General features: G+C 34.7%; 1 protein-coding gene across 8 annotated transcripts in view; it reads left to right on the top strand.

Moving 5' to 3' along the window:
• Nucleotides 1–14,453, top strand: part of MAP9 (microtubule associated protein 9) — a 41,254-nt gene extending 26,801 nt beyond the window's left edge. For 7 of the 8 annotated variants that reach the window (XM_068681045.1, XM_068681046.1, XM_068681043.1 and 4 more), the window contains 9 exons: nt 123–376; nt 1,365–1,420; nt 1,944–2,109; nt 3,297–3,386; nt 4,084–4,245; nt 4,720–4,865; nt 5,590–5,722; nt 10,773–10,866; nt 11,584–14,453. In XM_068681045.1, coding sequence (XP_068537146.1) covers nt 123–376; nt 1,365–1,420; nt 1,944–2,109; nt 3,297–3,386; nt 4,084–4,245; nt 4,720–4,865; nt 5,590–5,722; nt 10,773–10,866; nt 11,584–11,726 — 1,244 coding nt within the window. In that variant the 3' untranslated portion in view covers nt 11,727–14,453. Of the gene's footprint in view, nt 1–122; nt 377–1,364; nt 1,421–1,943; nt 2,110–3,296; nt 3,387–4,083; nt 4,246–4,719; nt 4,866–5,589; nt 5,723–10,772; nt 11,125–11,583 lie in introns of those variants that run through there. The other variant, XM_068681042.1, reaches the window with a different exon arrangement.
• The last annotated feature ends 230 nt before the right edge of the window (nt 14,454–14,683 follow it).

Genomic DNA, 14,683 nt, shown 5'->3' with positions numbered 1-14,683 from the left:
ATCCTATGTGAAATTTAGTAATATGTTTCTTGTACAGAAATAACAATAATGAGAAACCATGAAATACTTGTTAACATATTGTCTAAGCGAATGTGTCCTCTTAATCTTTTTACTCCTGTTAGATGAGAGGAAGGATACCAGCCCCAGTGACTTGAAACTGGAGGATAATATTAGCAAAACCCTTTCTGTGACAGAAGCAATGACCACGACAGCAGATGAGAAAACAAAGAAATCAGAGAAGTCAACAGATGACAGTTCAGATGAACAGGAGAACATTGTGCAAGGGCAAATAGAAACTGATACAGCACAGGAAGCGTCAGTAGATGGTCAGTCTGAACATGTGGAGTCGAAGATGACTTCAGAGGACTTTGTCAAGGTATTTTTTATATGTGTTTTTACTATTGTTCAAAACAATGAGAAGTGCAATGAAAAGTTTTGTAAAGAAATTTGCACTTGGTACCTTAAATGTGTAAAACTCTGCTTGTAAAAGTTTTAGACCCAAGGCACTTACGAATTATCATAGAGTCATAGAATATCCCAAGTTGGAAGGGACCCATAAGGATCATCAAGTCCAACTCCTGGCACTGCACAGGTCTGCCCAAAAGTTTAGATCATGTGACTAAGTGCACAGTCCAAACGCTTCTTAAATTCAGACAGGGTTGGTGCAGTGAATTGGATAGTTTTAAGGAAGTTTTATGGTGAAGTTTATGGATAGTTTTATGGTGAAGTTTATGGATAGTTTTAAGGAAGACATAGGGAATACTCTTCACACAAAGAGTTTAAAACAGACAAAGGTAGTAAAATGTGTGTTTTCAAATCTTAATTAAATATCCTTATGGAAATTAAAATGCCAAATCTCTATTTTGAGGATTGAAAAGTTGAAATGATCCGTGTATGTTGACAGAGGATGGAATCCATTGTGTGACTTAATTAAAAAATAAGAGACAAAGTACTTTACACCTTATCATAAGAAAGAAAATATGTAGGTATATGTAACTGTTAAAGGTAAATATTAAAAACAGTTTAAAGAATGTTGATATAACAGGGGAGCCCACTGTTCCTTTAGTTTTTTTTATTCCTTTGTATCTATAAACTATAGACTATATTTCAACATAATACAAAGAAACATTTCTAGATGCCATTCCAAACATTCCAAAAGGTGGTGTTTGTTTGGTTTTTTTTTTTGTTTTGTTTTTTGTTTTTTTTAACTTTCCTACAGTATTGTACTGTGCCCTTTCTGTATTTGAGTGGCTTTCATGAGTATGTATGTTTAACATCCTTGTTAAATTTTAAAATCTGTGTCATCCTGAGCTAGTTCTGTTATCTGAGAGACTGAAATTTTACTATTCTTTTGTGTTTCTTAGAAACAAAGTGAAACGAAGGCAACAGTTCTACAAAAATCAAAACCTTCATCTTGCAGGTGAGAGAACAATGCTGTCTATCGTAGTCTACGGAGCATAAGATGTACGTAGGTGCCCTGACAATGCCACTTTGCTCTCATTTTCTGACAGCATTTTCTTAACTGCTGTCAACTTCTGACCATCTGTGGAGGATACCGTAGGAGATAAGATGTTATTATAATCCTTGCTCAGTATCTCCTCTGTCGGATTAGACTCCAAGTCTTTTGTCAATTTCTATAATGAGTATGTGCTCGTGTCCACCAGTAAATCCAATTTGTGTTATCTTAACAGGTTTTAAGCTTTTTTTATAGATGAAAGTATAGGGAGCTTGTAAATGCTCTTGGGCTGAATATGTTGAATAATGGCTTGTTTTCTCAGTAATAAACCTGCCCAAAGAAAACGTGCTTTTTCCTCCTTTCATATCCCCACACAAGTGCATGTACAAACAGAATCACAGTAAGTTCTGGTATCAAGTGAAATAAAAGCTGCTTGCTAGCAGCTACAGTAAATGAAAGGATGATTAATATGTTTCTGTCTTTACAGGTCTCTGTCTTCTGCAAACTTAAAGAAAAAAGCAAAAGCTGTTCCATCAGCTACAGCTGTTTCATCTCAATACCTGGGAACATTGAAGGTGTTGGAGAATAAACACTTACAGAAGAACAGTAGAGAATTTGAGAAAGCAGATAGTTTACGAGCAGCTGTTTTCCAGGTAGATCTTAAACAAACAACAAAATAAAAAAAAATTAAAATCTCCTATGCATATAAAGGTCTTATAGGAGCCAACAACACTTATTTTCATGAAATCAATATTGTTGTGTATTTTATTTTCATATGCTTACAGATTCAATAATATTTTTATTCCAGTGGCCATTCCCTTTCATCAAATTGCAAACTTAAAAGCTAGATGAGAGGGACATACTGTGTTATGTAATTTTGTGTCAGACTATTCTCAGACATGTAAGATATTTTCCTTTATTTTTAATTTTTCCTTAACAAAAGTAAGTGCTTTGTTTAAAATTTCTTTTTTCTGGTATGTTCTATTCAGTTGCCATTTAGGAAAAGTAAAAACAAGTCTAGTATTCTCTCTGGAAGGATAACCTGTGTGGATTCCATATAGAATTTCATCACAATTCGTATGTGGGTTCCAAAAGATTTTTGTTACTAATATGTGTGAGGAAAAATACACGTTCCTTTTGTTAATAGATGTTGTTCATATTGGTATATGTTTGTAATACTATTTATGGTTCTAACCCAAAATTTAGAGCCTGAAATCCATACCTGTAGTGTGCATAGTTTTAAAGGTAGAATAGGTTACATTTGGACACTCATATTTTTAAGCAGCATACCAAATATATAATTAAACCTTGACAATTGAAGTCTGATTCTGCAAATGACTCATAACACATACCAGTGCCTGGAGTCTCACTCTTCCCAGTTAGACTTTGTTGGACTCTTCAGTTACATGTATTTGCAAGAGAGACAATAAATCTAAACAATAATCCTGTATCCCGAGTAATAAGAATATTCCATATTTCTTTTTTCTTTTTTTTTTTTAATGCTTACATCTAGTTGATGTTTTTAAGAGATTTTATTAAAGATCTTTAAGGTTTTTCACGTTTGTAGCAATCATTGTAGAACCTTAGACTTTACTTAACATGAAAAAAAATCACACCAAAAAAAATCTGTCATGAAGGTCCTTAAAATAGTTTAATTTGAACCATGTCTTACTTTTCCATGTGTGGTGATTGCTAAAGTAGCACATGGAAGAACTGGGAGTGATTCTGGTTGTCATTATATTGGTGCTGCTCTAATAATATTCATCTGTTTTAACCGAACATCTTTAGTTACAGCTTAAAAACACTTTAAAAGTGTAAAAGTCTTCTAATATTCTTACAGAATTGGCTGGAAAAGAAAAGAGCTTTACTACTGGAATTAAAGAGAAATGAAAAGAAAAAAGCTGAAAATCTGAGGATCGATACTGAAAAGGTTTGTTTACACTCATGTTTAAGGAGAATTTGACAAGCTATCATTCTCTGAAGTATATTTACCTGTGCTTTGTGTCTAATTACATCAGTCTGCTACTGTAAGGCCTCTGGTTTTCTCTAATTGGAAACAATGTTTCCAATTAGAAACTGATTCTAATGTCCTGATTGTTATGGTTGTGTGAAAGGGTGTGTGGCTAATGCTTCCCTACACCTTTGCACCAGGGATGTTAAAAGTGTTCTTCTTAAATTAATTAGATCAAGTTTCAGGTTTGTTTGCAATGACCTTGGGATACTCAACCTTTCACACATTACATTTTAACATATCTTCTGGTGGAAAATGAGTTTGCTCCCTATCCCAAAAGATTCTTACCTACATTTTACATATACAGTTGTTAGATTGGGTTTTTAAGTATTTAATATGTTTGCATTTTAAGTATTCAATACGTATTTCATGTTCTTCTACACATTTTGCAAAAGTCATTTGTATAATTTGAGTGAGTTAAGTTAAAAATGAGCATAGAAAAGTCTATATAGTCTAAATTTGAGTGTTACTTGGAATGTTTTCTACAAATCCATTTCTTTATTGCTGAATCTAATCCTACACTTGAGAATGAGTTTAAAGCATACTTTTCAACTACAGATATATATATATTTTATATTTAAGCATATTTAAATGTAGAATGTTATTTTCAATCTAGAAAGAAGATATTAAAAGAAAGGAAGCAATTGCATCTTTTGAAGCCTGGAAAGCGATGAAAGCAAAAGAAGCAAAGAAGTTAAGTGAAAAAAAGAAGCTCGAAGAACTTAAGAGAAAGAAAGCAGAAGAACAGAATGCAGAGAAAATGGAAGCAGCACAGAAGGTAATGTGAAATATGTACATAAAGGTGGTTCAGATATAGTTCAGGAAATTGCTGATAATAATTCTGGTTAATCCAGCAAGAGATGGAATGAACTGGATTCTAAAATCTGAGCATAGTTAATCTTTGAAGAAAATATGGTGAGATTCCATTCTGTTGGAAATATTTAATGTTCTGTTGGAAATATTTAATGTACAAACATTTGTACACAGGCAAGCATTTCTCTGTATCTGGATTCTATTAGCTAAATACAAAATAAACTCCATATAAATGCATTGGCAAAGAACTGTTGTGTAGTAGGGAAAATAACGTGCTTTTTAGATATAATGAGCAATGCCCTTCTGAGCAACGTAACAAACAAATATTCCAAAATTTGAACATGAAGAAATACCAAAAATATTAATCCAGTGTAAGTGAGGAGAGCATTGACAAAAAGATGAGGGGGAAGATTTCTGATGAATCCTTGATTTTCTTTAGGCATTTGAAAAATGGAAAGAAAGAAAAACAGAATATTTAAGAGAGCAAAGCAGAAAGGAAAAACAGTCTGAAAGAATCAGGAAGAGGAAAGAAGAGGAATTGGTTGAAGAAAAAAAGAAAGACAACGTATCAGCAGTTGAAAAATGGTACTACCTTTGAGTTTTGGCATATCAGTTTCCAGAACCTTTGCTTATAAATGCAGTAGGTCTTCTGTGAGTGCTTGATGTGCTTGTGACTGGGAAACAATGGCTTGCTTGGGATGAGGCTTTTCAATCTCAGTGAGCAAGCACAATCTCAGTGAGAACACATTCTACAGCTTCTTTTGTTTTAGTAACGTAAATAATTTCTTCCCCAAAAGACTCAGCCCAGGCAGAGGTACTACAACTGAGAAGTAAGATTCACCAAGTAGTACGATGTCTTGTGTGACTAGTCTCATGCTTCATTAGTAAGCAATAGGAAGGAAGAAGTTTTTGGAATAAATTGCATGAATGTAACTGAATTCAAAAGCAAGTGAGATGTGTCTGCTGAAGGAATTCTTTGTTAGTTTTACAAGCCAAGAGTTTTCAGAGACTGAGTTCAATTTACTGTATTACCTGCAGAACTTTTAAATCTAATTTTTATATGATACCAGATAAGGGGGAAAGTAGTATAGAGAAAACGATGCCATAGTAGGTAGAATAATAGTTTCATTTAAATTTTGGTCTTAAATTACATGAAAACAGACATCAAAGATTTATAAATATATATGTATATTCTTGATCTGTTATTAAATGCGTAAAATATCTCTTTGGACTCAGTTTAGTTAATCAGTCACAGATACAGGATTTAGACTTACACAGTGATCTCCTATTCTTCTTTCTCACTAAACAGGAATGAAAAAAAGGAAGAATATATAAAACAAAAGAAGGCAGAAAAAATCCTAGAGAGAAGAAAGCAAGAAATACAACAGACAAAGAAGGACGAAAAAGATAAAAAGGCTATTGAAGAATATGAAAGATGGCTGGTAATTTATTTTTTTTTTCGCTATGTAAAAAAAAAAATAATAATGTAGTAATGAGTGTGAATACTTTTATATGGTAATGTAATATTCTTGCTGTTTCATGCTGTTACAAGAGGCCAGATGATGGCAGTATTACATAGCTAGTCCTCAGATACTCTTGAACAAAATGATAAAATACGGTGTGCTTGATCTTTAGCTTACATGGAAAATATATTCTTCCTACCTACATGACTTAGAGTTTTGAATTTCATAGTCTTTTCTTCCATTCCATGTCAGGAGAAGCTGTCTCTGAATTGCCAGCTCACTACAGCGCAAAACCAGCAAAACCTAGCAGCACTGCCAGCTGCAGCAGTGTAGGCATTTGCCTTCAAGGCAACATTTAGAGTGGGGAATCCTTGAACTGATAAAAGCAGTTACACTGAGGTTTGAGATTATTTTTATTGACTAGAAAGTGCAAAATTCTAATGTTGCCAATTATATTTTCCCTATAACAGTATGTTTTATTCCTAGTTGTTAAGCAGTAAACTAATCTGGTAGTCCAGTCCCAACAATAAGGCAATATTTTTTTCCTTGCAATAGAAAGGCAAACTAGAGCAGAGATTGCTAATATTCTTTGCATATACTTTCTTAAATATGTGTGACTTGCTAGTTAAAGAAAAATCTGCATTTTCCATCCTCAGCCTAAGCCACAGTCATCCATCATGTTGACTTCCAAAGTTTTCTTAGTTTGAGAGCATTTCTTCCATTATCTCTCTTCCTTGTGATTTCTGGCATATATCCGGTACATAAGGGCTCTGTTACCATTCATAAGAATAGGATCCTGCAACTCAGCTGGCTTGAGATCCTTACACATGCTCATTTAAACCATTGGTAGACTATAAAAAAAAAAATGTCTTTTCAAGAGTTTCAAGTAGATTTTTTGCTTTTTTCTCTGGTGATAGATGAGATTGTTCTGTTTGCTTTGCAGCTAACACACCTTTATTTCAAATAGCATATCAGCAATGACTCTGTTCCTTATGTTCCTTGGCTGGAATAATATTTCACTTTGTATAGTAACAGAGAAGATACACACCTTCAATGAACTGCAGAGAGAAACACTTGTAAAGTTATCAATTTATTATCAAGAGAGTGCAGATGATATTTGCATGCAGGTTGATAAACTGTTGTCAAATCTAGGAGGGCAGGATTTTGAGAGTCTTAAATGTATTCTTTAAAATAAGGGATTTTTGTTTGAAGGGAAATAAAATAAGAGTAATACAGTGGGAAGTATTCTATTATCTTTTGTTCATTAGCAGTTCAGCAGAAATAAATGTGTGAATTCATCCTCAAATTTCCTGAACCGAGTGTTGATCATAATGCATGGGTAAAGCAGAAGTTTTAAAACCTCCTTGTAAGTTCTATAAGAAACATTCTGCTGTTATGATAATGGAAATTCTGTTACAGATACTTTTAGAGGACATTGTGTCGATCTTTGATAACTCAATTTAATAGAGAAGATTCATTTTTTTAAGGCATGAAAACGAATGCCCTGAAAAAGGCTATTAATGTGTAGAATCATAACATAAAAAGGATAATCTTGAGCTGAGATACTTTAGTATTGCTGAGAAAGGTTAAGCTTCTGATTTTTTTTTTAATTTTATTTCTTTCATAATATTTGCCTCTTACTAGTCATCAAGTAGTCTTCAAGCCAATCTAGATGTATTTCTTGATTAAATGATTACTTTTACTTAGTACTTTTTACTTTTACTACCAGTGTCTGACATTTGTCATTGACATGCACCTAGTCTGAGAAGTGGAACATACAGGAGAATCATGTAGAAAGTTTATTATGATGGATTTTTTTAGATGTTAATCATTAAATGCTTTTTTTGTAAGAACCTAGAAAAAAGTGAGTATCCTAAATGTGTTATGTTCTCCGTTGTACTTGGTTAACCTAGTTGAATTGTTGAGAAGTAGTGCTGCTCTGCATTCTTTCAGATTTACAGTTCTTGAAAATCAATACAGTAAGGTTATGATTTCCTAGAAGTTTGAAATTTTACCTTGAGGTTGAGTATGCTCAACACATAAATTTTTGGCACTCTAACACTGTTAAAAAACATCAAGAAGTGATATTGTATTGGATGAGTCTAATGGAATTGTTGTTTTTCTTGGTTACAAACAGCTAATGTGAGTTATTCATTTCATGTGGTTTAATAAGATCTATCTGAAAATACTTTCTATATTGGAATCTTAATCTCCTGGTATTGCAATATGTTTGAAATATGGCTGTTAGAGGAATAATATTAAAATGTTGTAAGTCTTCTGTACTATCTAAAATTCAGTTATTATGTGACAGTCACACTGCTAACAAACCTGATCTTCCCAGAATTTTCTAAGTGAAAAATGTATTCCTCTTACCAGGCTATTGAGTGAAAAATTTTAAACAGAGAAATCAATCCAATCAACTTCATCTGCTGTATGACAAACTGTAGTTCTAGTTTTCATCTTGCAAAATTTCTTTTGCTCTTCTCTCATTAGTGCAAATAACCTTTTATTTATTGTATTAGGGAAGATTTATATCACTTATTATGTCTTGTGAAGATGTGAACTGTGGCCAGGATGAGAACTTAAAAAGCGTGGTGTGTGTTGAAGGCAGGGAAGAAGTCAGCAAGGCTTCCTGTCAAATTTATCTTTAAAAAAAAAAAACAGCTAACTTAACCCAAGACTCTCTGCTTAGCATCAAGATTCATTCATGAACATGGGATCTTCAAATCCAAGTATATAAAACAGAGACGTGATTTAAAAAATCCAAACCAACCTTAAGTCCCTTCCTGGGTGAGTGTATGCTTCACCTTTGGTTTGGCGTTTTCCTACATGAATCGGTTGTGCAACATGTATTCAGTAAAGAGTGCTTTATAAACATGAAATATGCATACTTTTAAGACATTATTTCTCATGTAATTACCACTACTGATACAATAAGTCTTATTTTTAATGAATTTCCAATTACTTGTTCTAATGTCTCTTTGAATGTCAAATACAGATCCAGATTCTAAGATTGGTAGAATAAGATTAAATGTTTGTAAAAGTACATATGCAGGATATGTGCAAATACACCAAACAGGAGCATGAATCATACGTGTTCCGTTGTAGAGAATATTCTTCCATTATAGAGAATATGCTTCCAAAGCTCACATATATTTTCATCTTTTTTTGAGAAATATCACTGATAATGCAGATTCATTTCTGTTTAGGGTGCTAAGCAGTTCCCTTTAAGAATGTCTGAAACGTATCTAGAAAGAGGAGTCAGAATCTTATGGTGCTGCTTGAGCCCAGTTTGTCTCAATTATCCCTTATAACCCAGGAAGATAGAGTTTGTACAGAGAGAGAATATTATTTAGCAGACTGGCAGTTCTGTATCACTTGTTTTAGTAAAGGGCATTACTTCTCCATGCAAACCGTGCCTTGCTTATAATCAGCTTTACTAGTAAAAACATGAAATCATTGTGTGTTGATTTAGCCAGACCAGATAGATATTCCTAACTGAATTGTGTCTTCATGTTAACAAAGGCATTAAGGTCTTTGTTTAAAAACATACTGATAGGGCTGATATTTTAGTGTATGTTGTACTCTTACATTTTTGTACATGTCACAATTGTAGCTAGCATTAGTAAGTTTGAATGGTGTATATGTATAAAATAAGGAAAAATTCCTCTCAAGCTCTTTTACAATAACTCCTCTACCACCGTTTGCTAGTCTCTTCCTTTAGCTGCAGTAACATCACTATTTCTTTTCTCAATTATGAATAACAGAAAGACTCTGCCAGGATCATGGGATCTTGCAGTGTCCCTCAGAGGGATGGGATCGTGGGTTATCTAAGAGTGCCACTTTCTTCAAGGAGCAGTACTTCCACAGCAATGTAGTTCACATGTGAAAATATTAAGCTTCGATGGTGCTTCAAAATACTGGCTGATAGGTTGCAACAGAGGAAAGAACCAAGGTTGGATTTGGCAAATTGATTAAGATTTTAAGCCTGCATATCCACAGTGCATCTTTATTACCAATGGTGTGTATGCCATCTGCTGTTCCTAGGCATGCACTGTTTGTGTGCTAGAAAGCCAACAGCTCAAGGACCTTTTTATCCACCTGTGTAATGGGACACTCCTAAGTGATGTTCTGATTCATAATGTCAACCTTCGTTCCACCAAGAGGGAAATATTCCTTAAGCCAGGAAGTGGTGTGCTCATGCACACTCCACAAACCTACAAGTGTGATAAAAGGAAAATTTGCACCTGTAAAGAACTCTCCAGTATACTAAATTGCCAAGGTAGATGCACTCTTAAATTTTTGGTCTCCACAACAATGAAATGGCAGGTATTTTTACAAAGAAGAACACTTATTTTATGTAGAACAGAACAATATAAGACATTAACTAATGATATTCAAGAGACCTATTATTCAGAAACTAATTAGCAATTATTTACTATTATTTTTAAGCAGGCACAAAAATACCATTGCAAGTATTGCTTATCCTTCATCATCCTAACTCACCACTGCTGTTTGAAACAATAGAAAATATCATCAGAACCTTACAATGTTTATAAAATGGATGGAGGTTTGTTTATAATTGTTTACTTCCCAGATTAGCTCATGGCAAGTGTGATTTAATAAGTACAGAAAGTTACACAGATGCATCAAAATTAATGTAATGAGAGATATTTAGCACTGTGTAAGTACCCTTTTAAAAGAAATATTAAGATGAGACTAATACATGCAAGACAAATACAATACCTAATCCACTAGGCCTTCTGTTGCATTTTTTGTTTAGCTAGTGCACAAAGCCAGCTCATCCTTGGGACTGTCACCTTAATTGTAAGCGACATCAAGTGTGCAGCCTCTGTGTTGTATTGTGCAATGTGCATGACTGAATCCCTAAGCAGGATGTGCTAAGCTCCAAAAGGCAAATCTCTATTGTGTGTTAACTTCTCATTTTATCCAAGAAAGGTGTAGCAATAATTCTGGCTTTTCCATTGGTAGAGTTCTTTTTTTCATACAACATTTTTTTCTTCCTTAGAAAAAGACAGAGAGGAGAGAGCAGCTTGAGAGGAAGCAAAAGAAGCTCCAGGCTGCCTGTGGGGAGGAAGTGCGTTCTCCCTGGAGTCCACCTGGTAAAGTCATGTATTCAAGGAATTACTGAGCGGTCTATTGCATTCTGTGAGAAAAGATCGTTTGCAAATTTCTGACAGTGAATAGTCATTTATTTCAATAACATCTGCTTTTCACTGAATCTGTAATAGAAGTTGCATCTTTCTTTTTAGTTAATACGATCTCTGGAGATTGGTTGTCCTTTTCCAGTGCTTTAGCAAATGCACTATTTTTTGTAATTCTGCATTTAACTTAGTCTTGCTAAATACTGTGTTCCATCATTGCTTTTTTTCTGGAAGTCTCTATTTAGGATACGTGAGACTGTACTCTAGTATTTTTTTTCACATGGTAAGTAGCAGTTTATTTAGCAGAATGGTTGTATTTAAGTTATTAGGCCTTATTACTATTCAGCATGAGTAATGACAGTAATTGCTCAAAATGAGTGGTCAGTTGCAACTATGCACATTCAGAATCAGGAAAAAAAAGAAGGAAAGACTAAAGCGTTTGCCTTCAGAAATGTTTTAGAGACGATCTATTTATAAACCATTAAAAGATGATGAACAGGTGATAAACAACTCAATAAAAGGGAACATACAAGCAAGGGAGCTAAACTGTATGTGCAGGATGAAAGGACAGTAATGCTAGATGATGTGTTTGAAATGCTTCTCTCCCTTTATCTGCAAGACCAGTTTCAAATGGGTAGTGGAGAGGCAAAAGCAGCTCTTATTCTTATGTGGTAGGTAAGAGTGTATTTGTGAAGAAAGTACATGATCAAGAACGCTCCTGCCATGAGGAAGATGGGACTGGGGAGTTAAGCGTGGAAGAACTGCTGGCTGAAGGCAGAAGGAGGATGGGGAAGGAGATGTTAGCTGTTTTGAGGTAGAGCAAAGACAAAGTTAAGCAGTATGGTGGGGAGGTGTTTTCATGCATTAAGAGATGAGCTGCAGAGAACACATTTAACCCTTTGATTATGTTACACTGTGAAATATAAAAATAGCTTTTAAATTAAAGGTGCATTATGGATAAACAGCCTTTCATGGGGCCAAACCCAGGTAGCTATGGGATGGTAAAAAAAGAACTGGAACTGGTGAAATGTAAAATGATCCAGGGCTGAGACTGTAGCTGTTAATTCTGTTTCAGGTATTCATATACATTCCATCTATTTCCTGTTTCCTACAGGAAACAGCTATTTTAGAAGCATGTTTTGTAGTTCACACAAAATCTTACATAAAAACTGCACGGGCAGAACAGTGGTGCTTCTGAGGCAATCTTAGGCACTGAAAATGACTTTTCTGGAACTTAATTAAAAGACTTCTGTTGTTTTTCCATGATCAAATAAATCCCTCCCAAACACATTTTCATCATTGCTAATGAGCCAGTTGCTGTAGTAAGTTATTAAAACTACTTCAGTTTTTGTTTTGGTTTGTTTTTTTGTTTTTGTTTTTTTTTTTTCCCATGGCTATTTGCCTCACTATTTTGGAATCAATGGGAAGACTAGAGATCTTTAGAGATCTTCACATCTCTTATTTGCCTGCTGTCTAAACTCAGGCTGTTACTTATGTGTTTTTAACTTTAATTTTAATAATCATGTCAGATTTGTTCCTCAAGTGAGTATTCAGAAAAAGAAAACCAACAAAAAACCCTAGTTCATAAATTATAAACGTATTTTCTCAAATGAAAATCTTGCATTTGTTTAGACTGACAACCTCCTTGGGAAGGAGCATTTGAGAAGTAAACTTGCACTTTTACACTCTTATTCTGTTTAGAAATTACTGAGATACTCATTAATTCTGTATTTCATTTAATGCTGGGGCATCTTCTCAGAAGAGAAAAAACACAAGACTGTCAAGCAGAGGAACTTCTTCAGTTCCTGACATTGTTTGCTTGTTTGTTACATTTTAGTGAGAGCCGCTGATGATTTAAATGCATTTGTTTTGGCCATAACTATTCTATTGCCATAATCCTTTGTAGGTGAAATTTATTGTTGGTGTATATGTAAAAGTGAAATTCATAAGGATATCTCCTTTCCTTATGGTTGAATATGGTTCTGTTCATCCTTGTTAGTATGCACTCTTCTTTTGTGAATGCATAATTCAGAGCTTTGTCAAAGTTCGACAGAAGTAGAAATATAAATATGTTCGAACAGCCAGTAGTGGAGTAGTTATCGTCATTAACCTAATTTCTGTCAGTAAATAAGGGTAAAGGAAGGCTTATAAGATGCACAGTTTTCTGTTGCAAATCATCTATTCACTTTGTGAAGAAGTATTTGCTAAACCTGAGAACAATTATGAGGTTTGGCTAATAGTTGTGATCTGTCAGATGATTTGGCTGTATGCAAATCCAGCACACTTGATCCATTGTGAGGAGTGGTTGCAGGTTTGATATGGCTTCTTTTAGATTAGGGTGTATCTTTACCCCAGAACCAGGTTTGAGTACATTGACTCATATTTTACACTGCACTTCCCGTTGCCTTGCTGGCACCTCATTCATGGTAGCCCTGCTGTGGTTTGAAATTTTTTAGCAGGTCTCTGCTGGTCCTACCACTTGCTTCCTGCTACCTTGTGGCAGGTCAGGCATTTTTCCCAGCAGTAGTGGTGTGATAATGACTGTGTTAGTATCCAGAGAGAAAGCAAAAGTTCACTACTCACAGAAACATTGAAGAAGTTGTGAACATGCACAGCCAGAGCAGCTTCAGTGGACAATCCAAGAGGCAGGGTAAAATTACACATACCAGCAGGAGACATAACAGAATTAAAGCACAGCCAGAATACGACAGAACTGCCAGCTCAAATTAGCCCACCCAAATTTTTAGGGGTGGGGTTGGGGAGAGGAACAAATTCAGGCACTTAGGCTGGAGCAGTGATGTGCATTGCCTGCAAGGCTTTTAGCACTAGGAGCCTTGAGTTCAGGTTTAGTCAAGAAACCATAGCGCCGTAATTTCATGGGAAAATGAAATGTATAGGAGACAGGAAATTTTGCTGTGCAGCTATCATCAGGAGAGACTGAGACAAAGCATGCAGCCTGTGTGAAACTTGGCATGCTGAATCATCTAGATCTTTATTTCTGCAGTGTAGAGCTAGAGCAAGTAAGGTAAGTCCCTGTGCTGACAGGCTTACAGTTGAGGGATGCAAATGAAAAGACTGTTAGAGGTAGCAGCAGAGCTGGAAAAAGGTATATCACATGCCTATTGCTAAGCTGAATACTGCACTGTTACTCACTTTAAGCTTTTAGATGATTGGATAGAAAATTTTTGACAGAAGATATAAGTGGGAAGATGTTGGTGACATCCTGCAAAGGAGTGATATACCAAAAACTCATATAAATTCACAGCTTTTCAATGAGATAAAAATGCTGAAGATCTAAAGACACACATGGAAAAAAACAGTTGGTAAACTCTGTGTTCGACTTTTATAATAAAATTTTGCGAGCTTTGTCTAATCTTGCATTGTAAAACTTTGGACAGGTTAATGCATGATGTAGAAAAAATTGGAGCTGAGATGTACACATGTGTACAGTAACTTATAAAAACGTATGTGTATTTATTTGTAAATCCTGTTATGTTTACAGAGGGGAAATATTTATTAATAAAATATATTTTAATATAATGGAATCAATGTTTTCATGTGATCTGTGGATATAAAATCTTATTTAAAGCTGTTATGCATGTAAATGAACTAGAAACTATACCTAAGCACAACATATTCTTTCACCATTGTTCATATGACAGCCTGGGAATTATATCCCACTCAAGTTATAGCTTCTGATAGTACAGCCCTCTCCTTTGGTTCATGGACACTCACTTCTGCTTGCTGCCACACCCATGAAAATAGACCTTTAAGG

This window comes from Anas acuta, chromosome 4 (assembly GCF_963932015.1).
Source record: "Anas acuta chromosome 4, bAnaAcu1.1, whole genome shotgun sequence".
Lineage (NCBI taxonomy): Eukaryota > Metazoa > Chordata > Aves > Anseriformes > Anatidae > Anas > Anas acuta.
The sequence above is the reverse complement of the archived record's forward strand: the minus strand, read 5'-3'. Positions and strand labels throughout refer to the sequence as shown.